Consider the following 25,046-nt stretch of genomic DNA (forward strand, 5'->3'; position numbering starts at 1 on the left):
CACACGCTCTGCATACTTCTGCCACCAAATGTTGGGCTCAGACATTAGCAAGGTATTTTTCTTGGAAGAAAAGCTTTCGAGTCACAGGATGCACCATGACTCCACCCTTAGTAGACAAGGCACATGGGCACCAACTTCATGTCATCGTTTTCCACATAACAGGTTTGAGCAAGTTTGGAGTAAATGCAGATTTTTGTTCACACGTGTTATGAAATTAAGGTAATAAATAAGGAAAAGGTCGGCAAGCAGAACCACAAATGTCCAGGGTGGAGGAAGGGAGCATGTGAATCTCCAACACTACAAGCTACAAACAGATGCTTAAAAGGCAAGCAATATTTTTCGTTTGTAACATGTGTTGCTGTACATGCACATGCTCTGCGCAGACTAAGCAGTACTCCCCTCCCGGCAGTGGCTAGTGTGTGGATGATGCTGATGTCAGAACAAAGTCCTTAGAGAGGTTTGGCTAATCATGGCCTGTTGGTGGGTTAAGATGCCTACACAATAGTACTTGTGTAAGGTGTGTGGGGTTGACCAAGTGGCTCCTAAGTATAGATACACTTTACTATCCACCTCAAAATACTTGCTTTAAAAACAAGCTGGCCTTTGTGGAGTTTAGCAAAGGCTACGAAAAACTGGTCGGCTTTATGGGAGGGCTTAGTGCTGTCGATCCTTTGATGTTCTTCATGAAGGCCTTTACTACAGGGATGCGAAAGAGGGAGGAGAGTTATCGGTTTTGCATGTAAGCAGCTATTGCTGCTTTATAGAGACGTATAGAATTGCCTGTGAGGTCTGACTTCTGCAGATGAAGGGAACAGATAATGTTTGGACATTTGGTTTAACGAGATCCAGGAGTTTGAAGATGCTATATTGGACACATCTCTTCCACTCTGCTGCGTTGCAGGCTCATTTTGTAGGCCTGAGTATACAAGAGAGAATGATTCAGATTAGTTGCCTGCTTCTAGAATGCTCACTTTTTACAGTGCCCCCTCATAATTACTGTTAAATAAGAGACTCAAACACATTACAGATTGGTTATGGTTTGTTTAGGACCAGCAACACATAGTAATCTCAATACCTGCTAAAAAGTTGCTTTATCTTAAATCTTATCTGGCAGGTTTTTAACACTTTTGTTCTTTCTTCTCAGTTGTTTACAGAAGTAGGCTTGAGTTGAGGCATAACACCCATCTCCTGTGAGTAAGAGCTGTATTATCAAGATAATCATTTTTATGTTACACCAGAGTGGCCACACCTACACCACGTTTCTTGAATATCATATACACATGACCACATACGCACTGACGCACCAGTGAATCACTAACATCTTCACTACTTGCACATCACACTAGTATTTGAAAAAGTGACTATATTTTGATAATGGTCCTGCAAGAATGCCTAGAACCTCCTTGTAAGGTCACAAACCAGGCAGAAACATTTTGACCCCTCTCCAATTGGGTTTAAGTTAAATCCACTCTCAGTTTTGAACAATCCAGTGGGGAGACCAGAATAAAAGTAGTTGAGCAGGTCATTAGGAGATAGTTTTCTCCTTTCCTACCCGCACCGTTGCACTCTGCATACCTCACCCTTACCATTGACTCTTACAGGACCTCTACCACTAGAAATACTCTACAGTGTTCATCCCTTACTCAAGGGAGTTGCAGATCACACCAGGAACCACTGATCCTGGTGTGAGAAGGAACCAGATAGTTAATCATGACACCTAAGGGTAGGTGAGAGCTACTGTCCTAAATCATGGGATTTGCCAAAAGTGCAGCAAAACCTCCCTCAGAGAATGATCTCAGATGATTTTCTTTGACACTGTGTACCTTTTTTGGGCTTTAGATCAGTACGCTGCCCATCTGCAACTCCTTGTTGACTTGCATGTCCACACAGTAGTGTTTTATGAATGGATCACAAGGTGGCTGGGTTACATAAGTAATGTATTGGAACATTTCCTAGAAAGGCTAGAGTGGCTCCCTTTTTCCTTATGGAATATGCTCTATGTCTTGTCTCCAGTTGCACGCTGGATTTGTGGCAGCATATCTGGGACGTTTGGGCCACTCAACTTGCACAGGTGCCTTTTGTTATAAGGAAGCCCTGGTTTAAACTTGTTATGGTTATGAAGGACAGGTTTCCATTCCTGGCTTTCTTTGACCTTTCAAGAAAGTACATTACTGTCCTTTGCACATCCCATATGAGCAGGACGTTTTTAGCTCGCTTGTTAGGTTTCTGGAACAAACCAGGTACCTAAGTTTGATTTACGTGAAACCGCGATATGACCTTTGGTAGAAGTGCAAACTGGTTCGTATGACTACCCTGTACTTGTGTATTTAAAGGTAAGGTTCCTAGGTGGTTAGCACTTGCAGTTCATTCACCATGTGTAGCGAAGCTAAGTAAGAAGGTGGCATTTAAATTTAAGAACCAGAGTTCTGCTTCATGGAGTGGCTCAACAGACTCCTTCATTAGCTGTTTAAGCACCAGATTAAGGTTCCACATGGGTGTTGGTGCCAATCTGGGTGGAGCTACTCTTTGCTCCTTCCAGCAACATTTAGATCACAGGTGCCATGAAGTATCTTCTCTCTACATGTCCTCTTGTGGAGGCTACTAATGTTGTCAAGTGGATTTTTACTGAAGAATAAGTTCAGCTGTTGACTGGAAGGCATGTTAGGTACTCGACCACTGTGGTATCTTTTGTCTAGTTGTGGAACAGTTCTTGGACTCTGCACCACAGGACGTATCTCCTTCATTTAGTCGTGTAGCATTTTCTTGTGCTTGGTCTTCGACTTTCCTCAAGGATATCCATCGATCGACTGGTCTGGGAAATATAGGTGTTCAGACTCCATGCCCTCAGGAGCTAGGCCGCCAGACTCAAGCTATTAGGATCAGGGTGGTGGACTCTGCCTCCATGCATGGAGAAGATGTGTAGCTGGCAGTCTTGTGTTTGCTTGGGCCAATTCCATTAAGTCAGAGAACCATGTTTTCTTAGACAACAGTGGGCAATTAATATCAGCGTCATTTGGACTCCCACTTATCACTAGAGGTATGAGGGGAAACTGGCAGAAAGGCATATGCAAATTTCCTTTACAAGTCTATCAACAGGACATTCCCCAGAGAGCGGTGGTGTCGGTGCCGGAATTCGAAGTCTTGGCTTTTGTCATTTTCTGACACTTCAAACAAGTCCACCTCTAAAGTTTCCTGCTCTTAAAGCACCCTTTGAAGTACTTGCTTAGTTCCTATTCAAGAGAGAGAAATGATTGCCTGCTTTGTTGGCTTCTTTGTATTCTAAGACGGGCAGGCGTTTTACTCGGATGGCTCTTCTTCGTTGGTTGGCTCATATCCAAATCTCCTGGGCTAGATTTGATGGAGCATATAATAAAAGTCCCTCCATGTCTGTTGAAGTAAAACATTGTAGTTGTGTTGTCTGTTTGGATTTGCACCGTCACTCTCCACACTTTTGCTCGGAAAGTCTTTAAGGCCAGTAAGACAATCTTGAGTTGCAGGAAATGTATGTGTTGGAATGCCGCCTCTGCTTTCCATATTCCCCTGGTGTTGAGCTGTCCAAAGTGTGCTTCTGAGCTCTTGTAAGATGTGTCAGTGCAGCTCATCTCCTTTGGAGCTGCTTGCATGAAAGGTCTACTCGCTGTTATTTTGTCTATGTTCCACCATGTCATCTCTTGTACCTTATGCGTTATGACCGCTAGATCTTCCTAACCCCAGTTACTTTGGACCACAAATTTGGATCAATTCCTGAATTGTCTCATATGCAGTCTTGAACAGGCAATCAAACAGGCAATCAGTGTGATGCAGGAGGCCATCATGCTCATCACTTCCCCCAAAATAGCTTCCCTGATTGATTTCTGATGGTAGGAGTTCTTCTACTTGGTTTTGCAGGTATAGTGTAAGGAAATGCCTCTTTTTGTACAGTCACCCCCACCGTTTTTTAACTGATGCAGCTGTTTTTTTGACTTGAGTGCACTGAGGTCTGCTAACCAGTCCTCTGTGCCAGTTCTCTGACGCTAAAATGTGTATGGTTGATTGGCTTGTACCTAACTGGCGTAGGCTAACTTACTATATACTAAGTCCTTAGTATACAGTACCAGGGGTACCCATGAGCTTATAAGAGTGTCCGCTTGGGGACTGCAGGACTTGTGGCCCCATCCTGAATGGGACATGGTCAAACGTGACTCCCAGCCTGGCCCTGCAGACTGCTTACTCACCTATGTCATTTTAAACCAGGGCAAATCCCAAACTCCCTTTTAATGTGTAGGTCACGCTTAAAGCAGGCCACCAGGGCAAATCCCAAACTCCCTTTTAATGTGTAGGTCACGCTTAAAGCAGGCCTATTGAGTCCTAAGGCAGGGTGCTGAATATCAGAAAGTAGAACTTGTTTAACAGGTTCTAGCAGTAAAGGACCCACAATTGTCGTTTTTTACTGGGAGAAAGATTGACTTCCCAACTGGCAAGTACAGAATTACATGCTGACTCCTAAACTGTGGTAACTTCATAACTGCACTACCAAATTTAATTCTTCTAGGTATCGAACAACTGGTTATATTATCCTAACACGCTGTTCAAGTCAAAATTAATGCATCTTGTTGTCTCATGCAGTTTTTAAAAAGTTGCCATTCTGTTGCCCTGTTCCCAGTGGCACTTTGCGGTGGTTAGCCATGAGACAGTCTTTTGCCCTCTATCAAAAAGGAGGGAGTAGGAGAGGTGATCAATAGATCAACGGACACTGTTTACCTCCCAGGGGGGGTATGGGAGGAAGGTCCAGTAGCAGCTGTGTCCGTGTTAAGCACTGAGGAAACAAGAGGGATCGCTGTACTGTTCCTAATGGGGAGTGTAGGAAGTATGTTATCTGGCATGACCGCGGATGTTAGAGTAACATCCTGGGGCATCCATTTTGTTGGATGGAATGGCCTCACACACCCCGAAGGATGTCATGCTTCATCATCGGCAGTTGCTCCTCGTCGGGGAGGCGGTGCAATCCCCGACGGGCTCACCTCAAAGAGGGGCTCTTTAGCGGAGATCTTTTTCCAACTGCCTTTTGGTGAGGTGGGGGTGTGTGGACTGGACTAGAAGTGGTGGTGTGTGGGGTATTAAAATGTAGCAAGGGGTACCTGAATTATATTTATTCTGGGGGTCCCCTGGTTACAGTTAAAAAGGGGGTTAGGCTCACTAGGTAGTCAGCAGGTTAGGTCAAGTGACCCTAGTTGAGGCTAAAGGTGATGGGGGTCGACATGTTTCACGCTATGGGTCTATTCACCCGCGATTCATCAGGACCGTGTAAGGGTGCAGTGGCACACATGCAAGTGTCACGTGTGTCTTGTGTTACCTCTGTGGGAACTCCTATGCCTAGACATTTAGGGAGAAAAAAGGAAAACATATTAATTGCCGTTTTATGCATGTTGGTAGTTGCAGTCAAATGCCAGAATATTTATATAATAATAAAGCATGCCTCTACATTGCGAGCAAGCATGCTTTGCAACCAAGTTTGTGTGTAAAGTGCGCAGTGACAAGCACACACAGTAGCTGTTGAGTCTGTGAGGAGGGAGGTGAAGAAATGTGGGCTAAAAACAATGATTAGAATTAAAACCAATTTTTTTTAGAATTAACTTTCAGCCTTTTAAAATTATTGGTTCTTATTGCAGCATTTTCTGAGGGTTTGGCTGCTCTAGTGTTGGGAGAGCGAGCAGGTATGTTAACTGTCACACCCTTTATAAAGACGTGCATCTAGAAACAAACCAAAGCACACACTGTGTCTCAACATGGTACAATAATCGACTAGCACACATGGCCCACTCACCTAAAGGTCGAGGACTACCTGCCACATGAGGGGTCGGCGGGACTAGACATCGGGGAAGAGCCCAAGGAGTATGCTGGGTGTAACAAAAAACAAAGTGCCAGGGATTGGAAATCGGTTGGAGTTAATGCATGGTATTTGCAAGCAGCATGGAGCTGCCCCGATGTCACCCATGGTCAAATCCTAGTCTCGTAGGGCTTACCTCTATCCTTCCGTGTCCGTGTAGTGTGACCTACCCTTCACCGCCGAGCTCGAGTAGATGTGGGAGCTCGGCGGCGGGGGAATTTAAAGCGCGTTAACCCGATCAGCGAGCTGGCGCGTCTCCGCCCTCTCGGTAAAGTCACGTGATCGAGGCGCATATTGGGGCGGCCATCTTGGAGTGGCGTTATATCACGCTTGGCACAATGCAAACATCGTGATGGCACAATGCACCCATCGCGAATCAAAATTAATATTTACCTATAGGACTATTATGGTACAGACAAAGTAAATGGCTTGATGCCCGATTTGTTATGATGTTACGTGACCCATTTGGTGGGCGTGTGTAGTTACTCGTCCTACAAAGCGGTCACGTGGTAAAGGAGCTCAATACGGCGGCCATCTTGGGTAGGTCAACTAGTATGTATGGTGCTAGATGTGCATGGGGGCCACAGTGTGGTGCATTTTAGTCGTATGGGGACAAAGGTGATAGATTGCTCAAAAACACGTGGGACACGTCGCTTAGTATGTGACTTAGCGACGTATCAAGTGTGACAGTGGCAACTGGGACTTGTGTTCGAGTGACACAGATGGGAAAAGGTCACGTGTATGGTCCGTGTGTAGGGCCAGTGCTTCATGTATTAGAACAGAAAGGGGGTGGGCGCGCGGGGGCTAAAATGCACCACACTGTGGCCCCCATGCACATCTAGCACCATACATACTAGTTGACCTACCCAAGATGGCCGCCGTATTGAGCTCCTTTACCACGTGACCGCTTTGTAGGACGAGTAACTACACACGCCCACCAAATGGGTCACGTAACATCATAACAAATCGGGCATCAAGCCATTTACTTTGTCTGTACCATAATAGTCCTATAGGTAAATATTAATTTTGATTCGCGATGGGTGCATTGTGCCATCACGATGTTTGCATTGTGCCAAGCGTGATATAACGCCACTCCAAGATGGCCGCCCCAATATGCGCCTCGATCCCGTGACTTTACCGAGAGGGCGGAGACGCGCCAGCTCGCTGATCGGGTTAACGCGCTTTAAATTCCCCCGCCGCCGAGCTCCCACATCTACTCGAGCTCGGCGGTGAAGGGTAGGTCACACTACACGGACACGGAAGGATAGAGGTAAGCCCTACGAGACTAGGATTTGACCATGGGTGACATCGGGGCAGCTCCATGCTGCTTGCAAATACCATGCATTAACTCCAACCGATTTCCAATCCCTGGCACTTTGTTTTTTGTTACACCCAGCATACTCCTTGGGCTCTTCCCCGATGTCTAGTCCCGCCGACCCCTCATGTGGCAGGTAGTCCTCGACCTTTAGGTGAGTGGGCCATGTGTGCTAGTCGATTATTGTACCATGTTGAGACACAGTGTGTGCTTTGGTTTGTTTCTAGATGCACGTCTTTATAAAGGGTGTGACAGTTAACATACCTGCTCGCTCTCCCAACACTAGAGCAGCCAAACCCTCAGAAAATGCTGCAATAAGAACCAATAATTTTAAAAGGCTGAAAGTTAATTCTAAAAAAATTGGTTTTAATTCTAATCATTGTTTTTAGCCCACATTTCTTCACCTCCCTCCTCACAGACTCAACAGCTACTGTGTGTGCTTGTCACTGCGCACTTTACACACAAACTTGGTTGCAAAGCATGCTTGCTCGCAATGTAGAGGCATGCTTTATTATTATATAAATATTCTGGCATTTGACTGCAACTACCAACATGCATAAAACGGCAATTAATATGTTTTCCTTTTTTCTCCCTAAATGTCTAGGCATAGGAGTTCCCACAGAGGTAACACAAGACACACGTGACACTTGCATGTGTGCCACTGCACCCTTACACGGTCCTGATGAATCGCGGGTGAATAGACCCATAGCGTGAAACATGTCGACCCCCATCACCTTTAGCCTCAACTAGGGTCACTTGACCTAACCTGCTGACTACCTAGTGAGCCTAACCCCCTTTTTAACTGTAACCAGGGGACCCCCAGAATAAATATAATTCAGGTACCCCTTGCTACATTTTAATACCCCACACACCACCACTTCTAGTCCAGTCCACACACCCCCACCTCACCAAAAGGCAGTTGGAAAAAGATCTCCGCTAAAGAGCCCCTCTTTGAGGTGAGCCCGTCGGGGATTGCACCGCCTCCCCGACGAGGAGCAACTGCCGATGATGAAGCATGACATCCTTCGGGGTGTGTGAGGCCATTCCATCCAACAAAATGGATGCCCCAGGATGTTACTCTAACATCCGCGGTCATGCCAGATAACATACTTCCTACACTCCCCATTAGGAACAGTACAGCGATCCCTCTTGTTTCCACAGTCTTTTGCCCGCCTGAGAAAATGTGTCAACGGCTCTCAACAATAAAAGTAACAATAGAGGCATGCAGCTGGAGAACGCGAGCTTCAAAGGCTGAGAGGCCTTTAAAGAGCAATTGGTAGTCACAGTCTACAGGTCTGCTCTGTTATATGGATAGACAAGTTGGACCGCACCTGCTGCTCCTTTGGGTTAGTGAAGGAAAGGATTGTGCATGCTGCATCTTGCTAATGGATACGTTGTCATCCAAGCCTAGCCAAACGCAGATGCTCCAATTCTATTGGCTGACTTCCTGTTCGCAGCACAGGACCACAAAAGCTGAAGAAACCTTGGACGTATTGGTAGCCCAGATCCCTAGATCATCGCTCCTTGTCATAGTGCAGCCCGGGAAAGAGAGCCAATGCTCTAAAGTTGCACTTTAGTCTGCTGGATCTGAGGCATCAGCTTGCAGTTTGGCTGCCCATAAAGAGAACTGTTGCCAAAAGAAGGAAATCGCTGAGTTATTGTGACCAGTAGGCAAATAGTGAATGGAATTTTACTGGACCAAAGAGGATTTCGATGGTTGTTAACCCCTGTGGCCAAAGACACTCAAACAGGACAGTTTTGCTGTAAAGAATCAGTTTGCGAAGCTTGATCCTCAGAAGAGCTGTCCCCTCCCACTTTCTTGATACCGAAAGGCCTGGCATGGCTGTTTAAAACGGTCACTTAGGTGTCTAGGCTTGCTGCAGACTGGTGTGCTTGTAGGGCAATGGCTGTGGTATGCCTTGGAAACTTTTGCGTCCACTTGGCAGACTCATGGGGACTGTTCCCCTTAAAACTGCAGTGCCTCTATGGCATTTGACATATTTTTTGCTGCAGGGGATCATCCTTTGCAGCACCAAACCTGTGTTCTTCTGTGAAGGGTGTGTTAATCATAGTAAGTTCACCTGTATGTCGTGGTAGTTTCAGCTAGCAGTTTAGGAGGCATTGGCAATCCTCCACTGGGTTGCTGCTCCTCTTTTCACCTTTTGTCCTACCACCTCTACCATCTTGCTCCCCTCCTCAGGCAAAGGGGGGCTGGCGGATGAGGGGACGCTGGCTCCCTTCCTTCCAATGGCCACTATGATGAAATCTGTAGTTGTGTGATCTCTATTGTACAAGAGGTCTTTGAATTAAGTTTGAGTTTGTATTTCTTCTCTACCCTTAGAGTAACAAATTTGCAGGCCACTTGTGCTCTGAATGTCTCCCTTCCCTGATGTCGGATGCTGGGCAGCATTGGGAGGAACCCGCTCTCGTTCTATGAGGGTAGTAGTCTCTTAGAGGAGGCAGGTCTATGCTTTCTCCTACTCCACCTGGACCCTGTATTTATCTGCAGCTCACTTTACCACTGCATTATACATAACTATGTCTATCGGTGAGGAAGGTCTCAACAGGTATGTGTCAACTCCCTCCTTCCAGCTTCGAGGTCTTTCCACAGGTCAACACTGAGAGCATCATGGAATATCGGTACAAAAGGGGGGGGGGTGATGGACGGAGCATCTGAATCAATCAAACACTCACACCCAGTCAAGAGATCTGGGTTTAATCCATCACCGTTCTTTAGCCCACTCTGCCACCCCAGTTCAGACATGGCTATATGCAAATCAGTCTGACCCTGTGCCTTATGGGAACAGTCCAGCCCGAACTGCCAAGCCATGTCTTCCCTGGACCGGAAACAAGCTTCCAAGGACCGGTTTCTGGCGTTCCAGCCGTCTTCAGCCCCGCTTGCTTGAATCCAGTGGCAAAGTGAGCAAGGGACTCACGTCTGAGCATACCCTGCCACACTTATGGCGGCCAAAAGCGGTACAAAAGGGGGTGGTGATGACGGAGCATCTGAATCAATCAAACACTCACACCCAGTCAAAAGATCAGGGTTTAATCCATCACCGTTCTTTAGCCCACTCTGCCACCCCAGTTCAGACATGGAATATGCCACAGCCTTCTAATTCCTCCTCAAAGAACATTTCCTGGTACTCCTCTGGCTTGGGCATGGTGCGTAGCTTGAGTACACTCCTCTTCCCGGCTCTCTTCCTCCAAAATTTTCAACGGGATTCGAAATTCCCAGAGAGATGCCACTTCTGCAGGATAGTTGCCATTTTGGCCTCTAGGCTCCTCTACTTGCTCGACTTTGAGCACCCTTTCATGCCATTGGATGGGTCCCAGGAGGCTCCTTCGGTTTAGACTTTCCTACAGTTGATGAGGGTATTAGCCCTGAGGCAGTCTCGAGTCTGAAGGACTTGGGAGTCCAAAACTTTCAGCCTGGCTTCTCCCCTTTTTTTTTCTTCAGATACAGGTCATTTTCAGTGTTTTCCCTCTGTGTTTTTTTTCAAGTAGTAAATCTGAATTTATCTCGACTTCAGTATCGGTGCCACTTCTGTGCCCATGTTGTCCTCTTATTCGCTCACATAGCGGAGTTCTCCCAGTGAAAAGCTTCCCTTCTTCTGCAGCTGCAAAGTGTTCCTGTGTCTGCTTTGCCCACGTCTTCGCAGTCTTCCGTAGGAAATCGCTGCAGGCTTCACAGCCTTCAAGGCTGTGGTCTTAAGGAAAGCAGAGGTTGCAGACCTGGTGGTTTGTCGTTCTGGGAGAATTTATGGTGGCACTTGGGCCAAATCATAAAGAAGGCTTTTTTCTTATCCCTTAAAGGTTTTAGTTCCCTACCCAGGCATTCTCTGATCGGGTGGCCAGTCGCTCACGTTGTTGACCTACTGCTCAGTGGTTTTCGGTCTTCTCCTCAACAGATATTCTTCATAGTTTGTTTTTATTGTGCTTTAGTTGATGATCTATCAAAAATCCTCTCTACTTTTCGGGTGTCCGCAGAACTTCTCTGATGCTTCTAGACCCAACACGAATCTCAATATGGGAAACACGCAAACGGGCTTCTGGAATGCAGAGGGAGTGAGCTGGGCCCTACTTTCATTGAAATGCTATAGGCGAGAGTCTGCCTAATCACCAAAGAGACTTGCAACATCAAGTGGCATGTTTATTAGTGACACATGAAACTCTCCTGAAAATTCAGTGAGTATCATCTAGCAAGGTCACAAGCATCACACTAGTGCCATCCACCCTACCAAGCAATCAGTGGTGTCCATCCCAGAGCAGATAACGGACTATGCTGTAGACTTCACTATCTTCAATAATACGAGCAAAGCTGGTGCAGTATTCATCAGGGACTGCTAGGCAAGATTTTGTTGACAATATCCCATAAAGTATTTGAGTATCATCCCAAGAGGCAGCCAACATCTACGGAACGGAGAACTAAGGTGGCAGAGAAAAACCTCTTCCACCTGAATGCTTTCATGCATTCTGATTCCCTATCAGGAGATGCAGGAGGCAATGAGTTAGGGTTTAGTCTACTGGTGGACCCCTTGACCACAAAGCCTTCAAGCGTTTGGGTGTTTCATGAGAGTAAGTGGGTCACCAGCTGAAAATCTCTCTTATGGTCACTTGCCCATTTACCTGCTGGAAATAAGATCTGGCTCAATGTCCATTAGTGTGCCTGTTAGGGGGCCATTGAGGAGGAAGCAGTTCTGTAAAAGCTTGCCCGGACTGCAGGACTTGTGTTAGGACATTTGACTTTACTTCAATGGATGGAAGTTGTAGGTCTGTAACACTTTGTAAGCCAGTCAAATAACTACTGCAAAAGATCTCCAGTATCATCTTTACGATGCTGTGTTTAGAGTTGGAGCCAAAAGCTTTTGTCAGTGAGTACTGGGTAATGGCAGTGTTCTGGCAGAATTTGGATGAAGTTGAAACAGCCAGCCCTGCCAAGGATGTCGGAGGTGCAAATTCAGTTGAGGTTGTCTTGAGTCCGTCTCAGAGTCAAAAAGGACAACAGGTCCCTTCTCTGGCATCTGTAAGCCATGAGCCAGCAGGGGCCACAGAGCAAGATTTGAAGTCGGGCTGGACCTTGACCCCGTAGTCGGACTGGACACCACTGAGGATTAGAGAGGCACACACTGTGTTAAAGTCAGATCTTCTGGTAGTACTACAGTTCTTGAGGCCCAATGGTGCACCAGAGGGAGTCAGAAGGGTGTTCAAGATGTGCAGCATGGAGTCCTTTAAAGCTTCCTCTTGTTCCAGAGTCAATGGACCCAGACACTCTGGTGCCATCAGCATAATTTGTGCAATTGGTTCCTTGGTAGAAGGCCAAGCCTCTTACATGTCTTCCAATGGTGTTCAGAGAGTTGGAGCTTGGCTTTGCAGTCCCAGGTCGCCTTGGGATTCCTCCTGACAGTTCCTCCAAGACATGGAACTGTGCAAAAACCCTAGGCACCTGAGACATACTAGGTACCAGGGATCTGTCACAGACATCTGCTTGTGACAGCCCTAGATTAAAAATGTCAGTAGAAAATTCAAAGACAAGAAAGGTTTGGGAGTGAGTTCCAGATCCATGACCGAATGTGAAGAAATTAAGGAATTTATGTCAGCTTACAGAGGTGGCGCTTATATGTGGCTCCTTTGTCACTTCCTGGTCGGAAATCAGTCGACATGTAACTGCATGATGCTAACGCACAAGAGCAATGCTAAGAAATATCCGGCTCCATTTTAGGCGCTGGTGGTAGCCACAAGATGAGAAATCAAGTATCCATCAGAATAAACTTTCACTGTATATAAAAAAAAACATTGTTTTGCTTTCAAGTGCTAAACTAAAACGCTGAATTGGATGCCACTGGCCCAACTATAAATCCCTAAGTAAGTAAAGGAAAGAGTGGATTAGAATTTAAATTGCCAGTTTTCTGCCTGATAACAGCCAGAAGCGATTCACATGAGGTGGACTGCATTAGCTTTGTAGAGTGAAAACGAATAGTTTCTTACCTGTCGGTGTAGTTTTGCAGCTTGAAGATCTTTCTGGATTCACTATGCTGTGCATTATTCCGCGATCTGGTGGTTGGGTCCGGATTCGTAGTCTTTTTTTCTCTTTTTTTTTGTAGCCCAGGTGGGCGTCGACGTCCCACCATTTGGTGCACCTTCGTGACGTCGGGACGCTTCCTGCGGAAGCTCCCACCCTTGGGCGCCATCTTCGGATTCTTTTTTCTTTTTTTTTTTTGTCTCTGTAGTGAATCCATGGCTATGTGTATTAAACTTTCCTTCAACTTAAACATCTTCACGTATATTGTCTTGTTAAACGTTCCTATCTTACTCTATGTCCTTCCACCTTCTCCAGCCTCATCTTTCTGGCGGAGGTGGGTGGGTTCGCTAGTGAATCCAGAAAGATCTTCAAGCTGCAAAACTACACCGACAGGTAAGAAACTATTCGTTTTGCAGCGTGAATCTTTCTGGATTCACTATGCTGTGCATAGATTTCGTAGCGGTTTTGTCACTCATGTGGCGGCTGGGTGGAAGATGAGCGTTGGTTGTTAAAGATATGTTGAAGCACTCTTTGGCCCACTTGTGCTTCCTTGTTCATCTGCACATCTACGCAATAGTGTTTAGTGAAAGTGTGCACTGAAGCCCATGTTGCCGCCAGGCATATGTCTTGGATGGGCGTGTTTGCCAGGAAGGCGATCGTTGCCCCTTTCTTTCTGGTTGAGTGGGCTCGTGGCCCCTCAGTGAGCTCTTCACCAGCTTGCTTGTGGCAGAGTTGTATTGTCTTGGCAATCCATCTTGCTATGGTGTTCTTAGTCACTGGTCTACCAAGGAAACTCCTTGCGAAGGACACAAAGAATTGTTTCGTCTTCCTGTGTTCTTTCGTCCTTTCTATATAGTGCATTACTGCCCGCCTTGCGTCCAGAGTATGGAGCGCCCTCTCCGCGCTTGACGTGGGCTTCTGGAAGAAGCTAGGTATCTGGATACTCTGGTTCATGTGGAATTTAGACACTACCTTGGGCATGAAATGCGGGTCTGTCCTCATCACGACCCTGTCACTGTGTATTTGTATGTACGGTTCTTGCAGCGTCAAAGCTTGTAGCTCGCTTACTCTGCGTAGCGATGTTATTGCTACTAGAAAGGCTGTCTTCATTGTCAGCATTTGTAGTGATGCCTTATGGATCGGTTCAAACGGTGGCTTCATGAGTTCTGTCAGTACCACGTTTAAGTTCCATGCCGGCGGCGGCATCCTCTTGGGTGGCGCAATTCTCTTCGCTCCTTCCAAGAACCTTTTAACTACTCTGGAAGTGAAGAAACTTCTCTCTGTTTCTCCTCTTGTGTATGCCACAATCGCCGCCAGGTGAACCCTCAGCGAGGACGAGCTTAGTTTAGCTTTGATCAGGTGCGTGAGGTATCTAAGTACTGTAGACTCTCTCGTCAGTTTTCTCTGCAAGTTCTTCCTATGGCACCACTGCGTGAACCTCTTCCATTTTTCCCCATAGCACTTCCGCGTGCTGGCTCTCCTTGCTTCTCTCAGCACCCGAAGTGTGCTCTCTGGTAGTTTTAGATGTGCGAACTCTAAGTCCTCAGGAGCCACGCTGACAGGCTGAGGCTTTCTGGTTCTGGGTGTAGAACTTGTCCCCCTTCCATGGAGAGAAGGTCTCTTCTTTTTGGGAACTTGTGTGCTCTGCCCTGCGACATCTCCATAATCTGAGAGTACCATGTCTGCCTCGCCCATTGGGGAGCCACAAGGATGAGAGTCATGTTGCTCGACCTGCACTTGTTCAGGACTCTGGGGATCAGTGGCGTCGGTGGAAAAGCGTAGGCAAGTTTCTTTGACCAGCTTATCCATAGGGCATTCCCATGGGACATCGGTTCCTGTTCCCTCGATGCAAAGTGTTGGCATTTTGCATTCTGGCGTGTTGCAAACAGGTCTATAGTTGGTGTGCCCCACCTCCTGAACAGTTTCTCGGTCTCCTGGCTGTTCAGCTCCCATTCGTGGGACACCGACGCTTGCCTGCTGAGCCAATCGGCCTCCACATTGTCCTTCCCTGGCAGGTGTATGGCAAGCAGGTCTATCCTGAGTGGGATCGCCCATCTCCATATTTCTTGAGCCAAGCTCGACAGGGGGAATGACTGAGTCCCCCCTTGCTTATTGATGTAAAACATCGTTGTGGTGTTGTCTGTCTGTATCATCACCCTTTTGTTGTAAAGGTGTTTTTGGAAGGCCTTGAGGGCCAGCAACACTGTTTTCAGTTCCAGGTAGTTGATATGCTTGACTGCATCTCCTGGGTTCCACAGACCCCTCACTCTGAGCCTGTCCATGTGTGCACCCCATCCTTTCTGGGATGCGTCTGTGGTGATGGTCACAGTTGGGTCCGGTGGCGTTAGAGGTTTCCCCATTGTTATATTCTCCTTCGTCCACCATCTCATCTCCTCCTGCACATTGTGCGCAACAACCACTAGATCTTCCCAACTCCCTTCTGCTTGTGACCATTGTTGTTGCAGCCACTCCTGTAGTGGTCTCATCTTTAGACGAACATTGGGGACCAGGTGGATGCATGACGCCATCATCCCCAAGATCTTGCTCACCGTCCTCACTGTCAGAACTTGCCCCCTCTGGTAGTGACGTTTCTCCCTCAGCAGGCTGAGTGTTCTCTTCTCGCTGGGTGTTACTCTGCATTCGACCGTGTTGATCAGGGCTCCCAGGAAGATTTTCACTTGTTCTGGGTCCATGGAGCACTTTCTCCAGTGGATGGAGAAGCCCAGGTTCTTGAGCGTTCTTGTGACCTGTTCTGCGTGAACTTTGCACCTCGTGTAAGAGCTTGCTTTCACGAGCCAGTCGTCCAGGTAGGGGTACACATGTATACCCTCCCTTCGTAGGTGTGCGGCCACCGCCGCGAGGCATTTGGTAAAGACCCTTGGCGCTGACTTGAGTCCGAAAGCCAGGGTTGTGAACTGGTAGTGGTCTTCGTTCACCTTGAATCTTAACATGTGTTTGTGTTTCCTGTTCATGGGGATGTGCAGGTATGCATCTTTTAGGTCTATGGTGGACAAGTAGTCCCCGGCCCTTATTTGTGGGATGACCTCTTGCAGGGAAGTCATCTTGAACTTTTGAGTTTTTACGTAGGTGTTCAGGAACCGTAGGTCAAGGATGGGTCTTAGGCTTTCGTCCACCTTTGGTACTAGGAAGTAGTTTGAGTACACCCCCTTGTTCCGTTCTCTGTGCGGGACTGGTTCTATGGCCTCTTTGAGGAGCAGTCCTTGAGCTTCCTCTTGGAGCAACTGCAGTTCTTTGCCCTTGTGACCCCTTCTCTTTGGCTTTCTGCTTGGTGGATATCTTTCCAACTCTATGCAGTATCCGTGCTGTATAATGTTTAGTATCCACTTGTCTGTGGTTATTTTTCTCCACTCGTGTAGAAAAAATCTCAACCTTCCCTCAACTGGTGTTGTGTGTTCTCTTGAGCCGTGTCCGTGTGAGCCTCTCCTTAGCTGTTGGTGCTCTCCCCCCGGAGGGTTTTGGTGGGTGAGCGCCTCCTTCCTCATGGAGTCACTTTTGGGGGGGTTGATCACCACCTCTCCGTCTCTGGCCCCGTCCGTTTCCTCTCCCTCGAAAGGACTGGCCCCTATTCTGGGAGTTCCAATTCTGCCTCTGTTGACCCTGGTGCCATTGGTTGTCACTCTGTTGACCATGGTGGTGCGACTGTTGCGAATGTGATTGCTGGTTTCCACCTCTACCATTTGGTCTCCTTGTGGGGGTGCCTCTCCGCATCCCCCTGAATTGTAGGGCTCCCATCGATTTGGCTGTCTCATTGTCTTTCTTCAGCTGAGCCAGTTTGTCATCCACTGATGCTCCGAACAACGTCTCACCGTTGAAGGGGGTGTTCAGGATGTTGTTCTGCACTTCTGCCTTGAAGCCTGATATTCTGAGCCAGGCTTGCCTTCTCTCAGTGATACCTATGGCCATCAGCCTGCTTGATGTTTCTGCCCCATCTAGGGCTGTCTTCAGGCATGCGTTCGCTATGTCCTTTCCCCCCTCCACGAGGTGGGCTGCCCTCTGCCTGTACTCCTCAGGCATGTGTTTCAGCAACTGGCTCATCTCATCCCAGTGCTGATATTGGTGTCTATTCAGGAGTGCATTGGAGTTCGCCATCCTCCAATGCATAGCAGCATTTCTTTCTATTTTTCTTCCAGTGAGGTCCATCCGCCTGCTTTCCTTATCAGGTGGTGGCCCAGATGTGGTTGGCACGTTGGCCCTTCTCCTGGCCGTTGCTGCGATTATAGAGTCAGCTGCCACGGTGCCCTGGATATAAGGGGGGTCATCGGAGGAGAACTTGTATTTCTTCTCCGTCCTCTGGGTCACTGACCTGCATGTAGCCGGTTCCTTGAAGGCTTCAGTCCCTTGGGCCGTGACGCTCTTCAGTATGGGCAGGAAACTGCTTTTCGTCTGCGAGGGGAGCAAAGTTTCCAGCAGGAAGTCTGCCTTTGTCTGTTCCTCCTCCAACTTCACATTGTAGACTGCTGCAGCCTTCTTGACGACCTCATAGTAAGCCCCGATGTCATCTGGCGGCGAAGGCCTCGAAGGGTATGTCTCCACAGGTTCCTCGGGGTTATCGGCCTCGAGATCCTGCCATTCTTCCTCTAGCGACGCCGAGGATTCTGAGTAGTAGCTCTCGCGGAGGTAATCTCCTTCCGAGCGGTAGAAGTCCTCCTCTTCTCCCTCCTCTGTGGGGTTTGGAGTTTTCGGCGGCTCCTCGGCCTCGAAAACCTCCTGCACCTCTACCTCTTCGGCGGTCGCAGCGGTCTTCAAGGGAATCGAGTAGGTCTTCGAGGGAATCGAGTAGTTCTTCATTTTTTCGTCGAAGTCTCTCTTCCTCTGGAGCATACTCTCCATTTCGGCCTCGAGCCTTCTTCTCTTTTTCTCCATCTCTGCCGCTTGCTCGGCGTCGAGCTTTTCGGACGGTCTTTTCGACGGTACCTTCGACGTCGAGGCCATTCTGAACGTCTTCGAGGGTCTGCTTCGACAACCTTTGCTTTTCGCTGGTCTTTGCCATCTGGGAGTCCTTTTCGAAGGATCCGCTGGGCCTTTCGGAGGATGCAGCTTCGGACGTCGAAACTTTCGTCGCCGGCGCTCCTTTCGAGGACTTAGCCTCTGTTTTTCGGGGTTCTCCCTCAGGCTTTCTAGGCCCTGTCTGGGTTTTCGGGGGCGTAGACTCTCCTACCTTTTTTGAAGGTCTCACATCGGTCTCTGCGACCGTGATATCATCTGGTCCCTCGGCGATGTTCTCCTCTTCGTCGGAGGAGGCACCCAGCTGGTAGAGGGTCGGCGTGGTCCCTTTCCCTTGCATCGTGTGGTGGGCCACCCTCTGTCTCTCTCGAACTCTCAAAGTCTTCGGCGTGAAGATTGAACAGGCGTTGCAATCCTCGCTGGAGTGGTCGATCGGCAGGCAGAGGTTGCAGACCGGATGCTGGTCCTTCTGCGCGTACTTGTGGTGGTAATTACGGCAGAACTTGAATGGAGTGTTGTCCATGAGCTCGCTCAGGGGGCCCCCTGCGCGCGCTTTCTCCTTGGCCGTCGAATATCATGAGGTTTTCTCCTCTTTCTTCGTTCTGGCTCTAGGTCTTCTTCTCCGACTTTCCTTGGTCCTTTTTCCTCAAAAACTTGGTGTATTTCCTTCTTTTCTCCTGAAACTTCTCCGGAGCTTCATGCGACGATCCAGACCCAACGGCGGAAAAAAGAATCTGAAGATGGCGCCCAAGGGTGGGAGCTTCCGCAGGAAGCGTGCCGACGTCACGAAGGTGCACCAAATGGTGGGACGTCGACGCCCACCTGGGCTACAAAAAAAAAAAAAAAAAAAGAGAAAAAAGACTACGAATCCGGACCCAACCACCAGATCGCGGAATAATGCACAGCATAGTGAATCCAGAAAGATTCACGCTGCAAAACATGGAGTTATGAGGAACCACTAACTTCACCAAGGAACGGTATGTTTCTGTAAATCAGAGTACCTGTATGTTAGTAGGTTCCTCTAACTAAAAAATATTGTGGTTCTTTCCTCCCAGATGTGAAATCCTTTGTGCTTAGCTGTAGTGATGATGGCCTAAACTAGCGTATGCCTCCATTTCTTGCACAATTGTAAAAAAGAAAAAAAACATCACAACAGGTTTGAACAGATGGGTCACTAACAGGGTGAAACAGTTTCAGACAATACATTGCAGCCTAATGGTTCTCCATGTTTGGCGACATTAGAGTCCGAAAACGTCAGTATGGAAATTAGGTTTCTTTGGGGAAAGCGGATCAATAAGGGCTAGGTAACATATGGCCCCAAAGCAAAACAGACCCTTTGCGTTGGGTTAATCAGCAGAGCAAAAATTGGAATTTCAAAATCACCATAATTTACTCTGCAGTTGGTCTCCAGAATAGAGGCAGATTTCTTAAACGGTTATCTGTTCCAGGTACCATACAAAATGCTGGCCTTGTTTTTTTCCAGCCTGCATGGATCTGTTGTATCCTCCCATTGACATGGTCTTGTCTTTCGCTGCTGACAGACTGCCCCGTCGAAAGGATGTTTATCCACCATGGGTATACCTCTAAGCAAAAAGGAACTGCAGGTCATGTTGTGGGTAAGGTGTGGGCTGCCAGTGATGGTGAGGTGGGGGGCTGCCAGCAGATTAAGAGTCTCAGGTGTTGCTCCAGGCAGGATGAGGGCTACAATCCATTAGGGACTATCCGATGGGGATGATTCTGGTTCCTGCTTTTTTTTACTTATCTATGGTAGGCAGAAGTGGATGTGTGAACTTTGTGTGGAGGCCAGCTTCCACTTACAGAGGGAAGGGGGGTTGGAGGGGTTGAACGGCAGGACGGCTGAGCCCTTGCAGCAGCATACTGTAAAAGGGGTACTACAAACAAAGCTTCTGTTCATCAATTTCTAGTTTTGCAAAAGCATGAGAAGCTTTCTCAATATTTAAGAACAATTCCAAATCATTCAAACTATTTAATATATTGACAGACTTCAAAGATATTTTAATGTTGAACAAATTATACTTACTGAACCATCTGATGCACTGGCTCCAACTTTGTCCCCCGCTGCATTCCAACACACCTCAAAAATTCCTCCTGTTCCCCTATAGCTGTGAACTAAAGCACCCGTCTGAAAAGAAAATAAGAAATTCAAAAGTCAAAAGAAAGATAAATATACCAAGCCCAAAAATAATTTAAGTAAAGTATATATTTACTGAATTAAGAGATTTTGAGATCAGTTGTTAGAGAATTATATATTAAACCTTCTTGTGGATAATATAAAAACACATGATGCAAGGAAAAACTGAATTTGAGGTACGACAAAATAAATAACTAGATAAAAACTATTTAGTTTGGTGAGCAGTATCTAGCAAGCAGAGAAGAATTTTTTGATGTGCTTGGTTGTGTACTAACTGGAGTTTGTTATTTTCATTCTTTTCGGATGGATACTTTGAGATTTTACAAAGTACTGCAGTGCAGACTGCTTTGATTTCAAGGGGCAGATCTTCACTTAGCATGTGCGTACACATCTGCTTCCAGTGGTGTATGCTCTAGTGCACGGGTCACATGTTCACAATACGGGTTTCAGCGTTGTGCCAGAGCACAAGGGATCTGTGTGTTTCTGAGTTCTGCTGTCAAGACAGCAGAAATAAACACAGAGGAAATAACTAGCCTATGTTTAGGTAGAGCCTAGAGTCAGCGTTCATGGCCTGCTCTACGTGAGGCTTGTTGTACTGGAGTATGTAATGGAAGCTCAAACCACTCTCTGCCCATATTTGCCATAGCCTTGTGTCAGTGTCCTTCGTAAATGCTGGCGTCTGACTTGTAAACAGGTTTGTTAGTCCCTCCTTAGTACCGCTTTGTCTCCATTTGTAACCTCCCATGGTTAGGGTGTTTCACGGTACGTCTTTTTTTCTCACGGAGCACTATTTTTTTTTAGTTGCTGTAGGCACGACGTGCTCTGCCTACATTTAGCACGCCATGCGCGCTTTCTCTTTTAAGCAGCCGGGACAATAGCTGCATGGGTCTCGCATTTAAATGCGATAGGCTATATTGCATTGCAAATATTTGTTTTCTCTGCCTGCAGCACTCTCCTTCATCGCTTTTAAAAAAATTGTATCTGTCCTTGTTTTAATGCACAGTCCGAGCACAACAATGGCCACTGCACAAGCACACTGCTGTGCTAGCGGGCTGCACCAGTGTGTGTGTGTGTGTGTGTGTGTGTGTGTGTGTGTGTGTGTGTTTGCTCTGCCTGCCAGCCAGCCAGCCAGCAGGGGCTGACAAACAGCTCCTGTCTGCAGCTCTCTCCGACCACCATTGTGCACCGAGCCACATGTCTCTTTAAAAGGACCTGCCTGCCGAGTAGCGTCCCCTGCACACCCCGGAGTTTGGCGCTATTTGTGCGGCATCATTCGCCTGGTGGTGGTGTTTTGGTTTGTTCCACAACCGCCCAGCTGGGAGGCGAACACCTTAAGTTTGCAGCCGGAGTGGGCTGTCTCAGCTCACACGAGGACCCATAGCCGGAGGGGTCCCCGGGAGGTGAAGAAAGTTTAAGGGAGGTTGTCATTGGTAAGACCAAGGCACAGAGGCTGCTCTGGGCTCCACGTCGCTGCTGTGTTTTCTGTCTGAGACTTGAAATTTCAGGCAGCCGGAGCAGTGTGTTCCTTGCACCCATAACCTTCCCTCAGCACTCACCATGAGATCATGCCAGCCCGAAAATAAACACAGTGTTTACCTAACTTTCCATTTCAGACTTTGTTTTTGCAACACAAGCTTAGTTTTTATCTAAACTCTAGAGAAAGTCATTTGATGATATTACACCGCTTCAACGGAAAGCGAATACTTCACGACAAAAATATATACATTTTCCTCTGGAATTAGTCACTTTGCAAAAATGGCGAAAAACAGTGTTTTGGTTGTCGGAATGGGAACGAATACTACAAAATCCAGCGACTGCCTGATGTCGCGTTGGACCAAGAAAATATTTTGACTGAAGGACTCTGGCTTTTTTCATGACTTTTTAGGAACCAGGAAATTCTGAGCAGGACCCAGTGGCCCTTGAAAAGAGAAGTGACTGCTTCGCCGAGAAGTGCTGGCACTGCTCTGTGAAAAGTGCTACTCATGCATAAAGCAAGTGCTGCTGTTGTCATGTTGAAAGTGCAGCAAAGCGACAAAGTGACAATCCTGGGTTGCTGAAAGTGCACCACTTGTGCAGAGAAGTGCTGGCGCTGCCCTGCAGAAAGTGCTGCAGTCTTGCGTACAAGAGCTGGTACTTCCCTGTTACAAGTTCTACAAATACCTTGTTGCTTGCTACCCCCTGCCATATATTTAAAAAAAGCACGGTGATGCCGCCATTGCTCCAAGAAACCGTGCTTTTTTCCTTCCCCTACATGCCCTCTGTGTTGCATCCCGTCAGCAATAAAAACAAGCATTTGTAATGCAATAGGTCTCGCTTTGGCGAGCGCTTGAGCTATTGGCATTGCAAATACCAATGCTTTTTATTTATGTATTTTATAAATCCGCAAGCGTTCATGAACACACACTTTGTACTTGCACTCGTTACTTACGAGAAGCAACGCTGGCATTAACGGAGTTCCTTTCACTGACAGTCTTGCTTCTCATAAGCAAGGACTATAAGTACAAAGTGTGTGTTTATGCACCACTTGCAGCTTTTCTAAACACAAGTAAAAGGCATTGTCATTTACAATGGCAATAGCTCAAACTCTCGCAATGCGAGACATATTGCATTGCAAAGGCTTGTTTCAAGATTGTCGTCAGCAAGCATACACTAACTCAGGAGCTATTCAAAGTTTTGTGGAGATCTAAGCAGGTTTATTATTGTCTAGGGAAATCTGTCTTTAAGGTGACTGAAGAACCCAAAACAGATGGCAGAGATGAGCCTATGTGCTGATATTGTCACTCCATTACACAAAGCTTTTGTAGACCAGTCTTATAATGATATAAAAGGTAGATGCCTGGCAGGTGTAAATGGCAGAAGAGAAACTCAAGGGAGGGCGAGGGCTTCTGTAGAATGCAAAGCCTGGAAGATTGAACTATTACATGGCACTTGTGTGAATGGGTGAGATGTTATAGCCTGTGGGAAGGAGTACATTTAGAACATGTTTATTATATAAAGAAAGCATAAATGATTTGCATGGTGAAGGCATTATCTGCAGCATGATGTACTATGGATTATAACTCGGTTACTAGGTTTACTTTCTGTTCCTTTAGTGGTTTTGATTGGAAGCTAGTCGGATACCTAAGAGTCTGTAAGAGCTGGGGACGGGACTATGTGCGGAGTTGGTGCTAGTGTGAGAACATGCTGTTGGAAGGATTGTGGAGATAGGCACATGAAAGCTTAAGTGCTTTTGCCTTTTCGTGATGCTCCGCATTGATCTGGGCTCATTTTCAGTAATCCTGCTCTTCTGTGCTCTCCCAGGTGCCCACTAGTTTCCTCTGTCGACCCCCACCTCGCCCCGCCCTCCTGGGGCCACGGACTGCTGGAGGGACCGGGAGAAGGGGGTCAGAGCAGTGCGCTCTACTGCAGGGGCCTGGCCGGGCCTGCCCCCTTTGGGTGACTCGTAGCTTGAGTCTAAGGCGCTGGGAGCCCCATGAGGTGTGTGCTTCATCGCCACATTTTCACCCTGCCCACCTGCCGAAAGCTGCCATCAGAAGGCACACGCCTAGCAGAAAAAAATAGGCATGCTGGACGCCGGCACCTGTGGCTATAGAAGCCTCTCTCTGCTGCACTGAAAGTTTATGTGCATAGGAGCACTCCCCTGACAGACTGATGAGCCTCTTTTGCCTCAATTGCTGTGGCACCGGGTGGCATGACCAGCATGTCCTGACCTTGTCATAAGTGATGCAATATGTGAGGTTATAAGCAATGCATTACGGGGTGTGAGTTAGAGTAAGCTCAGCTAACAACTGCTAAATTTTACTGGTTTTGTAGGAGTGAAATCTGAGCCTAACTATAATGTCCCAGTAACCTTTGTTTTTTTCAGTGAATTTAAAAGTTTTTTTTAAATTCTATTTCCGAACTATAACTTCCCTGTAACCTTTGGCTTTTCTTGTGATTTCTAAGGTTTTTTTAAACGTGAAGTAAGATGCCCATCGCAATGCACAGTGGGAGTGGGGTTGAACAGAGGGCCTGGCTGGGCTTTGTGCTGACCCCACCCAAGTTTGCTGCTCCTGTTCCCATCCACCTTGCCATTCTTTGTCCATGTCCATGACCCCTCATTACTGCTGTGTGTGTGGCCATTGTTCTGCCACTGTCCTTCTGCGAGCCCTAAGCAGTTAGCTTGCTGCCTCATCCTCCTCCCTACCCTCGGTTGTCAGAGTCCATGCACCAGCCGCTTCCTCCTGCCCTGCATGGTCCAATGTGCTGCCACTGCCTTCCATTTAGCTGAAGTCCCTGCTTACTCCTACTGCCCTCCGTTCCCCAATTGTATGCATCATCATTGTCCTCCTCCTTAGCCTCTGTGCTTAGCTTGCTGTCCCTACTCTCCTCCCACTGCCTCCCGATGTCTGTGTGCATGCCTCTGCTCCCTCCTTTCGGACTGCCACATTCCATGGACCAGCCTCCCTCCTATCTACTCAGTGTTTTGTTGAGCTGCCACTGCCTTGAACCAGTGTGGGCTTACTAATACGAGGTGGTTGATACCAAATGCCATATGTTTCAGTGAAGCCATTGTGTGGCTGGGGGCCTCGTTTCGACCAGTGCCCAGTACATACCTTAAGATGGCTTCCCAGTTCACTTGCAATATCCAGTAATAGAACTAGACATCACAGGGGCATATCTGCTCATTCAGATATGTCCTCATATAAAAGTTAAAGGATCCGGTCTTAGGGCTCAAAGGCCTGCG

At 47.4% G+C, this 25,046-nt stretch overlaps 1 protein-coding gene across 2 annotated transcripts in view; it reads right to left on the reverse strand.

Annotated features, from left to right (window-relative positions):
- LOC147658892 (F-box-like/WD repeat-containing protein TBL1XR1) overlaps window positions 1-25,046 on the reverse strand; it is a 294,359-nt gene that overhangs the window by 3,848 nt on the left and 265,465 nt on the right. For both annotated transcript variants that reach the window (XM_086952052.1, XM_086952053.1), the window contains exon 16: window positions 20,210-20,311. In XM_086952052.1, coding sequence (XP_086808178.1) covers window positions 20,210-20,311 — 102 coding nt within the window. The remainder of the gene's footprint in view (window positions 1-20,209; window positions 20,312-25,046) is intronic.

The sequence above is a fragment of the Lissotriton vulgaris genome, unplaced genomic scaffold (genome assembly GCF_964263255.1).
Source record: "Lissotriton vulgaris unplaced genomic scaffold, aLisVul1.2 SCAFFOLD_2398, whole genome shotgun sequence".
NCBI classification, from domain to species: Eukaryota; Metazoa; Chordata; class Amphibia; order Caudata; family Salamandridae; genus Lissotriton; species Lissotriton vulgaris.